The following is a 17,317-nucleotide window of genomic DNA, read 5'->3' as shown; positions in this document are numbered from 1 at the left end:
ACTGGATGAAGTGTGTGTGTGAACTGGATGAAGTGTGTGTGTGAACTGGATGAAGTGTGTGTGTGCGCTGGATGATGTGTGTGTGTGTGTGCGCTGGATGATGTGTGTGTGTGTGTGCGCTGGATGATGTGTGTGTGTGTGTGTGTGCGCTGGATGATGTGTGTGTGTGTGCGCTGGATGATGTGTGTGTGTGTGCGCTGGATGATGTGTGTGTGTGTGTGCTGGATGATGTGTGTGTGTGTGTGTGCTGGATTATGTGTGTGTGTGTGTGTGCTGGATTATGTGTGTGTGTGCTGGATTATGTGTGTGTGTGTGTGCTGGATTATGTGTGTGTGTGCTGGATTATGTGTGTTTGTGTGTGTGCTGGATTATGTGTGTGTGTGCTGGATTATGTGTGTGTGTGTGTGTGCTGGATTATGTGTGTGTGCTGGATGATGGGGGGAAGCATTTGTTTTTGAAAACCTTATGTGTTTAGGTTTTTTGGTTTTATATCCCCCCCTCCCTGCTTCTTACCTTGTCAGGGAGGGGGGAGATCGCCGGGTGGTCCGGTGGAGGGAAGCAGCCGCTGCATACAGGGGCCATCACACGCTGTGTTTCCTCTCCAGCACTAATTCTCGCGAGACTTGTCTGTGCGGAGCGTTGCCATGGTAACCCGTGGCAACGCTCTTACAGCCGCGGGTCTCGCGAGAATTAGTGCTTGAGAGGAAACACAGCGTGTGAGGGCCCCTGTATGCAGGTAGCAGGGCAGGTCCTGCAGGATCACTAGCGGGAACGGCGTTCCTGCTTTGGAAAAAGTGCAGGAACGCCGTTCCCGTGCGTTCCTGCAGGACTCGAGCCCTGATATTAACTATATAAATTAGATTATATATAGTTAGAACAATACAAAAATCTGCACACCAGTCAAGCCATAAGACTTGCTTTTCCCGCAGAAATCACAAATTTGCAGTGATGTTACTACCACAAAGGATTCTGGGTGGGCATATGCAAATTAGAAAATAAAAAAGAATCACATTTTTCCCTTGTTCCATTTTAAACATGGATTCTGTGTTTGTTGTATACAACAGCTTTGAACCACAACTTAGGAAAAGATGCAAAGCCAGTGAACCACTCATGGACGCTGTTTCATTGTTAATGCAAATCATCAGCATGAGGTTGGTAACATGTTTGAGATATATATATATATATATATATATATATATATATTTATAAAAAAAATACAATATTCCCTTGCACTCACGCTCAAAAAGTGACAATACCGGGCGCATCACCAAGGCTCCAATAGACAAAAATCCACCAAGAAAGGCTGCTCTCCGGATTTAAAACAAAATTGTATTGATACAATTTTAAAATAACTACCAACGTTTCGGTCCCTGCTCGCGACCTTCTTCAGGGTCAAAAATGTCAGTGTCCTGTTATATTTTTGACCCTGAAGAAGGTCCCGAGCGGGGACCGAAACGTTGGTCGTTATTTTTAAATTGTATCAATAAATGTTTGTTTTAAATCCTTAAAGCAGCCTTTCTTGGTGGATTTATATATTATATATTTATATATATATATATATATATATATATATCTCAAACCAGTAATATATATATATATATATTAATAGAGTATATGTCAATACCCCCCCTTTTGTTTTTCTTTGTTTAATGTTTCTTGTCAAATATTTTAAATCATTTGTCAATACAAATTATTAGAAAATAGTATACAGCAAGGTGTACAGATAATAAATGGAGACAAATCACAAGTACATAAATGTCAGGTCAAGCATAAACATAGCTGCAGACGCGTTTCCAGTCAATAAAGAAACATGTACCATCAGGGAACAAGTCATCAGTGCATACTAAGAAAGTAGAGAGAAGGTAGAGTGGAGAAAAGCCTAGAAACATTGACCTAAATTTAATATTTCTGGATAAACTTTTAAAATTATCTAATATTTTTGGATAAGCGTTTAATTTTTTTTTTTTTTTTTTTTTTAGCATTTTGAAAACCAAAATCAATATTTAGATTTTTGAGATATATTAATATATTTGTTTTTGATATTTCAAACTTTTATCCAAACATATTAAATTATTTTGAAAGCCGATCCAAAAATAAACCAAGGCTGTTTTTTTATTAATTCTTATTTAAGGCCGGTGAAATAGCTCAGTGAGGCCGGTGAAATAGCTCAGTGGGCTAATGCATCAGCAGAATCTGTTCTAACCCCACTTTTGTATTTTTTTTTATAAATGTATTGGTTTTACTATTATGTAGATACAACCATCCGAACACCTGTTTATAAACAGATAAAATTGCATTCTTGGATTACAGACCTCAATCCCACCCTATACACTGCAAGCAGATTGAAATCGGAAATGGGGCTCCCTGCACCCACTTGTAACTAGGGGAAGGTGCGGAAACAACAAATCCACCCATGAATGGCCACTTTTAATAACCATAAAATAGCAAGAGGAATTCATGTTTCTAGTTTTTACTAGCACAGTGAATTCCATTGCCTCTAAAAATATTTAATCGAAGGATAAATCTGACTGTCATTCTGGGGTCAAGAAGGAATTTTTTTCCTAGTTTGTTGCAAAATTGGAAGTGCTTCAAACTGGGTTTTTTTTTTTGCCTTCTTTTGGATCAACAGCAAAAAACAGATGTGTGGAAAGCTGAACTTGATGGACACAGGTTCTTTTCAGCCTATGTATGTTTATTTGGGGACAGTTTATCTCTGTGTTACACTTTATCTTTCCATTTATTCTTTTGCTTACGTGTTACAACTATTGTGTATCACATTGTAGATTTGCTTATGGATGTACATGAAATGAGACTTTAAAGAACCCAATCTCTTCATAGAAATGCAAGGCTTGTTCTTTTGTACATAAACCTCAATAATATTTAGGGAAAATAAGAAAAGTAACTCTCACCTTGTCAATGTGTTATCCATCCATGCACGAGGGATTAACCGCCAACCTACTTAGAAGTCTTGCACACCTTTTATAATCTGCCAAAATAAAAAAAATAGACATTTACTGAGACCAGAAGATAATACTATAGATAATACAACTTTAGGAAAGTATAGTCTGGTTCTGACATCATTGTGATGAATACAGATATGCACGCCTCCAAACTTTCAAATTGTCAAAATTGGCTAACAATACCTTATTCGTTCCAACTAGTAAAATGATGGCCATCCAGCCCCAAGTACAAAAAGTGCATAAGCAGTGCACATGCCTACTGTGTTAAGCAGCCCCTTTGTATTGGTATATTGTGCTTAATTTAAGACAGATGTAAATTATGCACAGAATTGATATTAGGTATCCTGGAACAGAGATCTGGATTGCCAGTGTCATGTGTGCTAGGGGTGGAACTTGACCCCTGCACGCAATTACAAATATCTCTGGATGTGCAGTGTTTTAAGGAGAAACACTGCACAACCAGACTCCTACCACCATGACCACTTCAGAAAGCAGAAGTGGTCATGGTGGTTGGAGTAATTCTTTAAAAAATATTTTATTCAGTCTAGACCAATAGACAGGCTGAACAATGTTCTATCTTTTGTTAGGGGCATGAAACAAAATATGCATGATATGACTCATAAAACTGACTTGTCTTTTTCATACTCTTAATAATATGTTTAATGAAAAATTACTTTGAAAAATCCAAATCAAACACTGCCTGAAATATTAAGCAATTTCACAGCAAACCAAAACGATGCAGGCTTCATTTTAGTAATTTGTGGTAAAATGACCAAATATCAGAGTTGGAAAATTCTGCATACATGCCAAAACCATAAAACCACTTCAGAGCGCGTATGCTTTGGATGATGGGTAATTCCTTTTATATACCATCCTTTATTGTTCTTTCTGGTTATTATTAAAGGGTTATTCCAAGCACCATAACAACATCAGTGTTTGAAGTGGTGATAGTGCTTGGAGTCTAAATATGCTGTGTTTCAATTTGAAATGCTACACATACAGGGGCATTTTATATTGCTGGCATTAGTGTAACTCCACCTCTGACGCATCATTAGGGCGTCAATTCAGGCTGGCTAACGTCAATTTCTGCTTGTTATTCATTGGCTAAAAGCGTTTAGCTGATGCTCTCAGCCAATGAATGACAATCAGAATTCTGGAGCTCATGCACATCACCTGACAAACTAGGAGGCTTAGTGTCCAGGAACCAGGTAAGAGGTAAAACCAACGGTTTGAACCAAAACCAGGGAACAGCACCAGTGCTCATAACCATACACCGGGCTGTATTGTTATGATGCTTGGAGTAACCCATTAAATAAAAGAGTGAGTATTTACATAGTGTTTATTTGTGATTTATTAAAGAGGTGAATATGAGTTTTTCTAACATGACTGTAACCTTGATTTCTTAGCCCACTGTTGTGCTATAAGATTGATTGCTGCAGCTGAGCTCACAAGATCATTCACGCTCACTTACAATGTGCAGCACAAATGATTTTGACATACCTAATATTTGGCTATGTATTCAGAATTGTCAGCGTGTCTCCTTTCATGGCATTGACACTTATTTACTTCTCTTGATGAAATAAAACAGAAACGGATTTGGAATACACATACCACACATAGAATCGTATCTAGATGCAATCCAGCATTTTAAACGAAGAAAGAGGTGGGGAACCAACTATTTAATTGTTTCTGGCCCCCTGAAATAATTGTAAATATAGTATTTATTAAAAAACAGACTGTTGTTGATATTCATATAGAGTTGATGTAGATACCCTGAGATTAAAACCGCCACTCCAATGGGCTTGAGTGTAGAGCCAAAACAACAACCAAAAAATGCATCCCTGTCCAGTTAACTTACAAATAGCACTGATAGTAAAAGCACAGCTATTCATTGTTAAAGGGACACTCTAACACCATAACAACTACAGCTCATTGTAATAGTGCAAAAAGTCTGTAGTTTCAGCCTATCATTGACACCCAAAGTAGAATGTCTAAATGAGGAATTCTGTTCCACTTTAGCAAAATGGTAGGTGAGGGGCTGTAGGCATCAAAAGAGCACCATTTGTTTTGTCAAACTGCTCAGATTTCGTTTTTATATAAACGAGAGGTGGAATGCACAAACAGACTATTGGACAATAGCCAATAGAATGAGCGGTGTAGCGTGCTCATTAAATGAATGGCCAGTAATTCTATGTGAATGTCCTATCGTAAGCCACTCAAACTGCAATACACAGCAGAATATGACTTCACCCAAACTGTTAATATTAAATATAATAGTGTTTAATAGGTTTTTACATTATCTTACATTTCAGAAACAAATTCATATGAATGTTACCAAATATTAAATGAAAGGAACTTGTGTTTTAGCTATTGCTTACATTCAAATGTGCCAAACACAACACGCCAATTTTCAGCATTAAGAATCACAAATGCGCAATAACATAAATAAACCACAAACTGAATGAGAGAATTATTAAAGCTTCTATTGTACTATTGTATATTTCATATATGTATGTGTAATCTCATCTCAATCATTTATATTGAAACTCCATAAGTATCCTTTAATATTAACTCTGTTTAAGATGGGTATTATTTTTTTGTACGTAGTAAATAATGTCAAGGAGCAGATTTAACTTGTGTGGTGGCAGAAGACATAATTGAGAGTCTGAGAGTGGATTACTATTAATCAATAGGACAATTTCCTTCTCTCTCTAAAAATAGAGAGATATTGCCTATTGATTAATTAATATTGTTTTTTTTTTTTTATGGATAATGTTGATTGTGAGCGGGACCGGTCTGGGCCTAGGTTGGCCAGGTCCTGCAGGAACCTAACGCTTTTATTTATCAATATCTTTTTTGTTATTCTCTAGTCTAGACCTTTCCTCCCACATTGTTCATGCCAATAACATTTTATTTTCTTATTCTGTCATAGTAGCTTAGTACATACCAGTTTGTTAATAGGTACAACTAATTAGAAAAATGGGGGATTGGGGGCACACCTGGAACATGCATTTATAAGTTTGCGGTACTACCATAAAGATCAAAATATATACAAAATACAGATTAAGGAACAGCACACACACACACACAAAAAAAAAAAAAATACAGTTTTACCTATCAAACAAATATGGGGATGGGGATAATGACAGAGAAATTCTGCGAGAGCATGCACCTCACGTGGCATTCTTTGCAATCTGTGCCAAGAGCAAAGATTTGTGCTCGGTTATACATATATCCTCACTGATCTGGCATGTAGCTTCCTTGTAGTTTGAGCCAGAAATGGAGCACAAGTTTACTACTTTATATTGAAAATATTTGTTAAATCAATACGTATGCTGACTAGTATATCTGTAGAAAAAAATTTCAGCAGATAGAAACTAGGATCTGTCAAGTTCAGGTAACACTCCGAGCACCATAGCCACTACAGTGCATTGTAGGCAAACAGTTTTAGAATGGATTGATTCTTCAACTAGGGTGCAGTCACCATGACCTTTACAGCTCAATCAGTCAGTTCATGAGCTCCCGCTAGCTCTCGTGAGCTAGCACATTGGCTAGGGGCCTCAGCTGATAGTTCCGATTAATTTATACAGGTTGCATGTGGGGTAGAATTTGCTTAGTTTAAGAATAGGTCAAATAAAAAAATACTTCCCATGCTATGTAGCTCCTAGGGCACCTTGCCAGGTCTTTGATTAATACACCCTTTATTTCAAACTACTGGTGCACACACATACTTCAGTATTAATGACAGTCTCATTTATACCCCAGTAACTATAAATAAAAGAAAAATAAATATCCAATTTTAGAAACTCACCAATGTCTTTGTAAAATAAACAGGATATTTTTTTAATATTTACTTTAATTAAAAAAATAAATAGAATAGAATGCCATTTTGTCTTTGCCAGCATCTTTAAATATCTTTATCAGAATTTTGGAAATATTATCTCTATTGTTATTTAACACATACCCTGAAACAGTGAGCTGTGTTACTAAAGCTTACATATGTGTGTTATAAACAAGTAATTTCCCGTCATTAGACACGGCTTTCTAAACTTCTCAAATCTATATACAATGTCTGTTAGATTCAAAGTGGGCTATTCTAGTCAAGCCAAGTTGAAAGGTTTTACAGCATAATCTGAAAACCTTAATTGTGCCCAGAGCTGATTTTTATCAGTAATAGTCTTGTGTGCGATTATCTTGATGGCAAGATCAATTAAATGATCATGATGTTTATAAAATTATCTTAAAGGGGGTACATCATGGGAAAATACTCCAGAAGTTATCGGGTAATGAACAGCTATGGAAAAAGCGAAGTTAAAATTATTTACCGGATATAAAGTGATTTATGTGTTGTGTGAATTTTGTGTTAGTTAAAGTAAAAATAGCTTGCTCTGGTGCTAATGTTTGCCCCTTTCTCATTTAAAAATGGCTAGTAAGACCTCGAGGCAGTATGCCCATTCATGGGTAAGGCAGGTACAGTGAATTAACTTTTTTGATAGCTGATAATATCTGATCACACCAGCTGGTAAAATAGAAGGTGCAGTTCATGGTCCAAAAAGCTATGAAATAATGTGAACCACTGCTTTGTACTATTTTGCTTCTTGTCCCCTGGCAGCTCAGTTCATTTGGATTTATTTGTTAAAAAAAAAAAAGATTCCATGCAAAGTTATAGACAAGAAAAAACATGAGCTAGTTTTCCTTATGAATAAATGGCAGATCGCAAAATGCTTCAGTCAAACTCCATGTCATTTTTCTTTTCAACTAGTGTTTTATTAGTGTTTTTCAGCATTGTGATACATTGTAGATATGCCACATTTGTAGGTTCCATGTCATTTTTAACTCTGCTATTAGATGTCAAGCGCATTACTTATCTCCTATAGTGTCGAGTCTTGCAGGATCATGATAGAGATGCACAAGAGCATTGCAGTCCTCCTTAGGTCCTATGAATGGGGCAGTGTTTAGGGAAGTCCACATGATCATTTAATCAATAATGATGTTAAGGGCCTAGGAAGAGAGGAGCGAGCACCATGGTAGAAATTGATGAATCTAAACCGATAGGACCAGCAGATTATGAAAAAACAAATAAAACCAATCCTGGGTAAATAGACCACATGAGAGGGGGGGGGGGGGGGGGGGAGGGGAGGAGGGGGAAGGAGGCTTTGGAGGGCACCAAAAATGAGATGCTTGATCGAAAAAAAGATGATTGATGACTATGGACAGTCACTAAATGTTGTTTTTACTCATAGATTAATTGAGAAGTAAACAACAGAGGGGAAAAAAAGGATTAATAATAAAAAAAAAATCTATATTTATATATCCAATAGATATATCATATATACATAAATATAGATTATTTACTGCTCCTCCTGTTTTTCCTTTTATTAATTACATTTTCTCACTTGGTTAGTGAATCGAATAGCAGGAAAATGCTACCATCAGCAGGGCCGGATTAACATAGGGGCTGATGGAACTGCAGCTCCAGGCCCATGCCCATGGAACAGACCCATTGATTTAAAAAAAAAAAAGGGGGTGGGGGGACACTAGGGGGCACTGGGAGACCTGGGGACACTGAGACACTAGGGGACACTGAGACACTAGGGAACTCTGGGAGACATAGGGACACTTGGGGACACTGAGACGCTAGGGGACACTGGGAGACCTTGGGACACTGAGACAATGAGACACTATGGGACACTGTGAGGCATGGGGACACTGGGAGGCATGGGGACACTAGGAGACATTGAGACACTAGGAGACATTGAGACACTAGGGGGCACTGGGAGAATGGACACACTGAGACACTAGGAGAAACTGTGAGACATGGGGATGGTGAGAAACATAGGGACACTTGGGGACACTGAGACGCTAGGGGGCACTGGGAGACCTTGGAACACTGAGACAATGAGACACTATGGGACACTGTGAGACATGGGGACACTGTGAGGCATGGGGACACTAGGAGACATAGGGACACTAGGAGACATAGGGACACTTGGGGACACTGAGACACTGGGGGCACTGGGAGACCTGGAGACACCGAGACACTAGGGGAAACAGTGAGACATGGGGACACTGGGTGACATGGGGACAATGAGAGACTGGGAGACTAGGCGACAGTGGGAGACATGGGGACACTAGGAGATCCTGTGATACATAGGCACACTGAGACACTGGATGACATTGGAGACAGACAGGGAGACACTGGGAGCAATCCATATATACAGTAGAATCAAACTCTAAGTAGCTTTTTGGGTGATTTTAAAGAATTATCTCTTATGTCTCTCCTTGTGATTTACATCATGTGATGTCACGCATACAAAATTTTTTTTAGGAAAATTAGTAAGGCCGGCATTTTTTTTCAAGAAAGGTGGCAACCCTAACTACTTTTCACATACTCTTGCTTAAGTATGGAAACTTACGAGGGATGTAGAGGAACAAAACTTGTGTGAACTGGCTGACAATTAAATTAGTTTAGGTAATGCTGACTTTGGTCTCTCTAACACTTTCTTCTACACTCACTACATACACCTTTTCTCTGTCCCAGACTGTAGGTAAGACTGAAGGTAAGGAGACCAGTGTACATGTGACAGGGGACAGTCCTTAGAAAAAGTGGAGTGAGTGCATCATTAGACAAATTTATGCCAACTCAAGGTGCTGTCTGCATAGTAATGCTCTTAGTTGGCCAGCCTGCATGATTGGCAGGCAGCCTGACACGCATTCATGCCAGGCTGTCCTTAAAATTCTTTGGGCAGACATGCCCCTTTTTGCGTATGTTTGCCCCTATCAGCAGCTCTGGTTACGTGATTTGCATCAATGGCCCACCCTTTTTACTCTGTCTATAGACTTCCTGCTTCACTGGACACTGCTGTTAGGGAGTATGGATTTACTTGAAAGGTGAAAGCGTGAGATTAGCATAGGGTATGTGTTTTCTCATAACTGCATCCTATGAGTTTCCCTCCAGCACCATCTCCATCAGATACATGATGCTTGGGAGGTAAGACTGTTTTAGTGTTTTTGGTTGATAATATTTGGTAATTAGGCCCATCATAAATGTGAGCACCAGGCCCACTGGGCTCTTTATCTGGCCCTGACCATCAGTGTACTCCAAAATATAGACATAATATTTACTTCCTGTATTTATTTTGCAGTACTCTGATTGGCCTATTTTCACGCCCTTTTGGGTTAAGTGAGAAAAAGTTATCAATACATGGAAAAACAGGAGGAGCATTTCCCAAAATCAGTTTTCTGCCAAACCAAATTGACATATGGCTGAAATAAGGCTGGCCCCCCAAATTTTTATTTTTGAAAAAAGAAAAATGGTTCAGCCATTCACATGATTTGAAACAATGCAATTTGGAATAAAGATTTGTGTCTGTTTGTTGGTCTGTCTAATGTTTATTTGCTCATTCATTCCCTAGTATTCTGAAATGACACCACTGTTCTGTCTATGCCCGGACCAGAGAAGCCACTTACTCATAAACACCTTAAATGTAAAATATTCTGGGTAAACCGCCACGTAAATCATATTACGGGATCCATACTTTAAATATTCAGTATATGTATACATTTCCCAGGGCACTCGGTAATACCCATTCAATCATTTTCTGAGTATCATGTTCACACATGAGTAGAGTACAGAATGTGTGATCATGCACGCAATACTGTCTTAACAGTTAATTTGGGTCAAATGTAGGAAGGTTATACATATATAAATAGGGTAACGACATGAACATGCAAAAACACATGAAGCAAAATAGCTACAAATATTTTTCAATATGGAATTGTGGATGGGGGACAAGATGACTGCGTTCCTTGCAAATAACCTGGCAGTGGAATATGCGTTGCCATAATAATAGGATCATTAACTTTTGAAATGGTATATTCACTTTTTTTGTGTTTGTGCTATTCCTGTAAAATACATTTTGTATAATTTTAAGTCCTTAATTTTGCACCAAAATTAAGAAATGCATGTTCTAGGTTAGGCACCAGATCCTTTAACTTTTCTGCATGGATTTGACTTTACTTGATCAGCCACAAAATTAAAACCACTGACAACTGAAGTGAATAACGATGCCATTATAATGATTATCTGTCAATGGGTGGGGTATATTAGGCAGAAAGTGAACAGTCAGTTCTTGGATTTCATGTGTTGGAAGCAGGAAAAAATGGGTAAGCGAAAACATGACAAAAAGTTCAAGATGTTGCCTTGGCATCTAAATTCAACAGATCTCAATCTGATAAGAACAACAAATCCGACCAATGGAGGCCCCACCTTGTAACTTGTAGGACTTGGATCTGCTTCTAATACCTTGGTGCCAGATACCACCTTGTGGAGTCTATGTCTCAACGCATCACAGCTGTTTTGGCAGCACATAGGGAACCTACACAATATTAGGCAGGTGGTTTAACTGTTGTGGCTGATCAGTGTATGTCTGGTGCCTTCCATCACTCATCAGGGCCACAGTGAAGGTACAAAAGAAGAGAGTCTTTCTTAAATGTCTCTGACCTAACATAAGTAAATATTGCAAAACTCTATGTAAATAGGGAATATGTGCAAGGAATGAACTGGATAAGTAAATGCTAATATCCATGCATGGGCCTCTTGCTGTCTAATTCTGTCACTTGGAACATGACACGATCTATTCAACTCTCCTGACCTAAAAAGATAAATATGGAATAAATGGTGTGTAAAGTATGCGAGAACTGCATGAGCAATAGTAAATATTCCAGGCACATAGTCAATGGATCACTCAATTGCACAGATCTTACAGATTGCATAGTCCAGCCAATTTCTTTGATCTGGGTTTTCATTAGAACTTTTGCAAGAATAGCCAACATTCAGTACTCTGATGGATATGAACTATGTGCAAGGGTATCTACAGTATTGGGAAAAGGAAAATCCAGTCCCCTTTCTAGATGTTCAATGTCAGCTAGGTGTTTCTACCCAGTAGATATCAGTAAGGAATAGATTTCGGTTTTCTGAGTAGGATCAGAACTCATTGGCGTTACACAGCTTATTGAAACGCAGAACCAGGATATGATATGATAGTCAAGATCTCCACCTCATTAAGACAAGGACCAAAATATAATTACACAATTGTATTCTGCTACCTTAGTAAACCACTAAAAAGATCTTCCAGAAGGGGTCGGAAAGAGTGGACGCTCTGCAAAGCCCTTGCAAGAAATCCTTTAAAGTTCCAAGACTCCACTCCACATGGAAACCAGCCAGCCTATTGATTGACTTATCTTAAATTCGATTAAGCAAGACCTTTAAACTTACCAAGATATTACAATTTATCTCAGCCGCATTAAATCAATGTATTATCAAATGACCCAAAATTAGCTACAGGAGCCATTGACCAAATAATTATGGTGAGAACTTTATAATTATGATATACAATCAAAAATCTGCACTTTAATAATGAAACACCACCACATATATAAAATATAAATAAACATAAATACAATTCTATATATGTATATATATAATATATTTCTTTCTTTCAGTTTAGAATGAATGTCTTAAACATACATACGTGTAGGAATGGTGCAGTCTCTTGTAGTATTGTATAGTCTGCGAAAGAGTTTATTGCAGTTCGGACTAGGGAAAGACAGTCGACCTGAACCAACAAAAAACACATAAAAGTTTGATTTAAAAAAAAAAAAAATATATATATATATATATCTCAACATTTTAGAAAAACAACAAACAGGCAGGACTATTACCTGTTAAATGTTTTAAAAACTTTTCTTTCATCCGCAGGTCTCTGGGAACTATTTCTGTATGGAAAAAGACACACAAATTAAGTGCACGGTTTGCAAAAGTTTTGGAAAGTGTTGAAAAGACAAGTAAAGACGTGAACCTTTGATTGACAATCACCGTAAAATGTTGAAATCTTTCTGCCAAAGTACATAAGAAAGGGAAATATAGGCATCCAAACTGTTAAGCTCAGCCTGTGCTATCATGATCTATTTAAACACAATTCTTTCACTATATGTTTACTGCCGCCTCGTACACCTACTGCCTGTAACCTAGATTGATAAAGAATACTCTGCTTAGCTTAATAAACAGGTTACATGTGTTTAAAGGAGACAATTATGCACTATAGCTCTAGGAAATATTTAAAAATGCCAAGATGGAACTTAAACTGATGATAGTTGCACATTGTAAAATCATGTATTTGCATAACCAATTCACTGACAAACCTTTCAGTAACAGTCACAGTGGGACTAGTCCTCTGTTTGACCATAAAGCCTGGTGCTTGTCTTGTAAAAATGCACTTCTGTGATGTTCTATTTTTTTTGTTGACAGATGGTAAGGAAGACGATAGGGTTTGGTGGACTGGCTGACCAGCTATTACTATTTTCTAGATGCAATTCTTAATAATAATCATCTAGAGATGAAACCAAGATAGAAATGATATGTGAATCGTGCTCCTTCTGTGGGACACTGTCTTACAGAGGACAACCTTTGTCTGTAATAGACAAGAGCCTCCAGTGCTTCTCTTTACCCTTGTTGAAAATTAATAATAGAATGGAAAGAGGTGTAATGTCATCACGGTGTGGATAATGACTTGACTCTCAATGGCTTTATACCACTAAGAATGCAGTAGACAACTCTTTCCTAAAAATGTACCCAGAAAAATGAAGCAATTTCATTATTTTTATGATAGGCTTTGAGCAAAAACACATAAATTATAGGAAAATTCATTGTTAAAATCAAGGACTGATTTGTGTTTTCACAGGATACGACCTAGAACTTAGAGTAATATAGGAATTTCTACTGGTTAGACAGATTATTGTTAGTTTATATATATATATCATAAGATCTGTTGCTGTTTAGTAGATAAGTGAGTGCGCTGGATCTTGTGTATTGTATAAATTGGCCCCCAGCAGCACCCCATTTATGCATGATCAGGTGAGTACAGCCCCCTGGTTTCATATATATATGGCAAAAGATATATAGGACATAGGGATCCCAAAATCTTTTTGTTCCTGCTTGTTTCGCTTGTCTTGTTATAATTGCTTTATTATCTATTGATTATAAAGTAAAGCAGAATATGTGTGCTCTTTAAAATATTACATATAATAATAATAAAATAAATAATAACACCCTGAAGGTCTGCTTTATCCTTTAATTTAGAAACCTTTGGTTAACATATCACAAAACAAATTATTCCAGACCTATCCTGGTTAATATATCTGTGATTAAGTTAAGGTTACATTATAGAGCATCTGCCTTCAAGGGGCTGTGTGAGAGTCACATCTTCATAATGTATATTTACCAACACAACATATGCTTATAACCTTTATTTATATTGTGAAGTAGACGTTGGTTTATATTTTAGAACTGCAAGAACCTCGCTCATATTACACTGCCCAAACCAATGAGCCCCCCCTTAATGGGAAAAATCTGCCATTCAAATCTTTTTTTGCATATGTAGGATTATTTTAATTTTGGAATAATGTTGAATATCTATATCTATATCTATAATGTCAGATTTGGGAAAATATGCATTGCTTTCATTTTCAATCTACATTTTTTCTAAGCAATCTATGATGCCCTCAATATTTCCAATATGGACTTTGTCTTAACCAGACCAATACATTTCCAATCAACTCACCACTGTCTGTGAATCACAGTTTATGTAACTTCCGGTTTATCACTGATGTCAACCACAGAAGATGACTGTTTAAAGACAAGTGTCTATATATTTAATTTAATTTACAACCATCTACTAGAGCCATTATAACGTTCAAATGTTCATAAAATAGAGAATCAATCAACCATCCAGTATTGTGTAAGAATCCATTTATTTTTCCAGCATCACAAATTCAATATGCAATCGAAATGCGGTAAATACTTTATTATTATTATTGATTAGGGATTTGGGTACTTCTAATTGGATAGCCTCACTTTTATCTGCAGATATTCAAACCCACCTTTATGCTGTGAACCACCTATTTCACATCATCCCAAGTTGGTGCTCCCCAAGGGTCTGTCCTTGGTCCCCTATTGTTCTCAATCTACACTGCTTCCCTTGGTAAACTCATCAGCTCCTTCGGCTTCCAGTATCATTTCTATGCGGATGACACGCAAATGTATCTGTCCTCCCCTGATTTCTCACCACCCCTCTTGACTCGTGTCTCTGACTGCCTCTCTGCTATTTCCAACTGGATGGCTGCTCATTTCCTTAACCCCTTAAGGACACATGACATGTGTGACATGTCATGATTCCCTTTTATTCCAGAAGTTTGGTCCTTAAGGGGTTAAACTGAACCTGTCCAAAACAGAACTTCTGGTTTTTCCTTCCTCAAGTGTTGCTACTCCCTTGTCTGTGTCCCTCCAAGTCAATGGCGCCACCATCCGCTCTACCTCTAAGGCTCACTGCCTAGGTGTTCTCTTTGACTCCGACCTCTCCTTCACCCCTCATGTCCAATCAATCACCAAATCATGCTTTCTTTAGGAAAACATCAATTAAACTGTGAACAGCTTTCCCTCCCTGCACCCTGATTCCTCTCCTAAAACTGTCATCAAAACAAAACACTAAGCCCTCAATGAACACTTTCATAACAACCTACGTTTCTACCCTATACTTACCTTTTGTGTCACTATACCCCCTTCCCTCTAGCATGTAAGCTCATTGAGCAGGGCCCTCAATCCCTCTGTTCCTGTGTGTCCAACTCGTCTGGTTACAAATACTTGACTGTTAGTCCACCCATTGTACAGCGCTACGGAACTTGTTGGCAATTTTTAAATAATAATAATAATAATAATCCAAAATATGCCTTATTGAACTGGGCATGGTGTAGGGCAGGGTTCTCCAAATTCTGGCCCTCCAGATGTTGCTGAAGTACAACTCCCATGATTCTTTCAATAAAAAAAGATAGCCAGAGAATCATGGGGGTTGTAACCCAGCACCATCTGGAGGACCAGAGTTTGGAAAACCCTGTAGCCCATTGGAGTAAACTGAAGTCAGTCTTTCATTTATGTAACTAACTTGAAATGATGCAAGCTTCAATGCCAATTACCAATCCTAAACCAGAGCCATCTTGTACCAGTGACCCAAGGAAGGATAGATCTATGGGTTCACACCATTTTCTGATTGTTTATAATGGATATTAATAATATTTGTCAGACTAGGTGCTGATTTTCCAGACTTCATTTATCCAGTTTTTATGGTGACACTTTGTTTTACTGAGCAGTTGTATCTGATAAAGAGTGCTCTGGGTATACTTTTGCTTTTGCTAAAATGTGACTGATCACCTGGCGTACAACATGACTGTAATTTCATTGCAATTTGTAGGTAACACTGAATGCAAGAACTGATATAAACCACTGTCTTTCAGTCTGCTTAATTTCCTTTCTATTTTGAGCTTAAAGTTTAATACAATCATTACTTTTATTTCACAGGTAACACTATCAGAACCTGTTATTAACTCTTGCATAGAGAGGAGTCCTGTGTCAAAGCTCTGAAAGTAGGGCAAATGGAAGGTAAAAACCCAATGGTTTTCACTGCAATCGCTCCACTTTTATAGCTAAAAACTACAACAGAATTGCCCTTTTTATGTAAAATCTTATATAATGGTGCAGTATAAGCACCGCAACCTTTAAATCTCAATGTAGTGGTTATGGTGCTATAATACAATGTGTACCACCACTCCTTTTTGGGTCATCTGGTTTTTTAACACAATTGGATGGCTTTGTGTGGGTGCAACTAACATGTTCAGGCAGAACTTGGGATGCTAGTGCTTTGTGTACTCTCCAGTTTGGTCATATCACTTTATAGGAAAGGAGAATGGTGCCCACAGCCTGATAACACTATAACCACTACAAACATAAACAGAGGAATGGTACCCACAGCCTGATAACACTATAACCACTACAAACATAAACAGAGGAATGGTGCCCACAGCCTGATAACACTATAACCACTACAAACATAAACAGAGGAATGGTGCCCACAGCCTGATAACACTATAACCACTACAAACATAAACAGAGGAATGGTGCCCACAGCCTGATAACACTATAACCACTACAAACATAAACAGAGGAATGGTGCCCACAGCCTGATAACACTATAACCACTACAAACATAAACAGAGGAATGGTGCCCACAGCCTGATAACACTATAACCACTACAAACATAAACAGAGGAATGGTGCCCACAGCCTGATAACACTATAACCACTACAAACATAAACAGAGGAATGGTGCCCACAGCCTGATAACACTATAACCACTACAAACATAAACAGAGGAATGGTGCCCACAGCCTGATAACACTATAACCACTACAAAAATGAACTGAGGAATGGTGCCCACAGCCTGATAACACTATAACCACTACAAAAA

General features: G+C 37.9%; 1 protein-coding gene across 1 annotated transcript in view; it reads right to left on the bottom strand.

Annotated features, from left to right (window-relative positions):
• The window catches only part of ALKAL2 (ALK and LTK ligand 2), a 43,822-nt gene that overhangs the window by 23,003 nt on the left and 3,502 nt on the right, over positions 1-17,317 (bottom strand). Inside the window, exons 3-5 of the mRNA XM_063440891.1 lie at positions 12,684-12,737; positions 12,494-12,577; positions 2,910-2,986 (exon numbers count right to left, since the gene is read on the bottom strand). Coding sequence (XP_063296961.1) covers positions 2,922-2,986; positions 12,494-12,577; positions 12,684-12,737 — 203 coding nt within the window. The 3' untranslated portion in view covers positions 2,910-2,921. The remainder of the gene's footprint in view (positions 1-2,909; positions 2,987-12,493; positions 12,578-12,683; positions 12,738-17,317) is intronic.

The sequence above is a fragment of the Pelobates fuscus genome, chromosome 2, assembly GCF_036172605.1.
Source record: "Pelobates fuscus isolate aPelFus1 chromosome 2, aPelFus1.pri, whole genome shotgun sequence".
NCBI lineage: Eukaryota > Metazoa > Chordata > Amphibia > Anura > Pelobatidae > Pelobates > Pelobates fuscus.
This window is presented reverse-complemented; position numbering and strand designations above follow the sequence as displayed.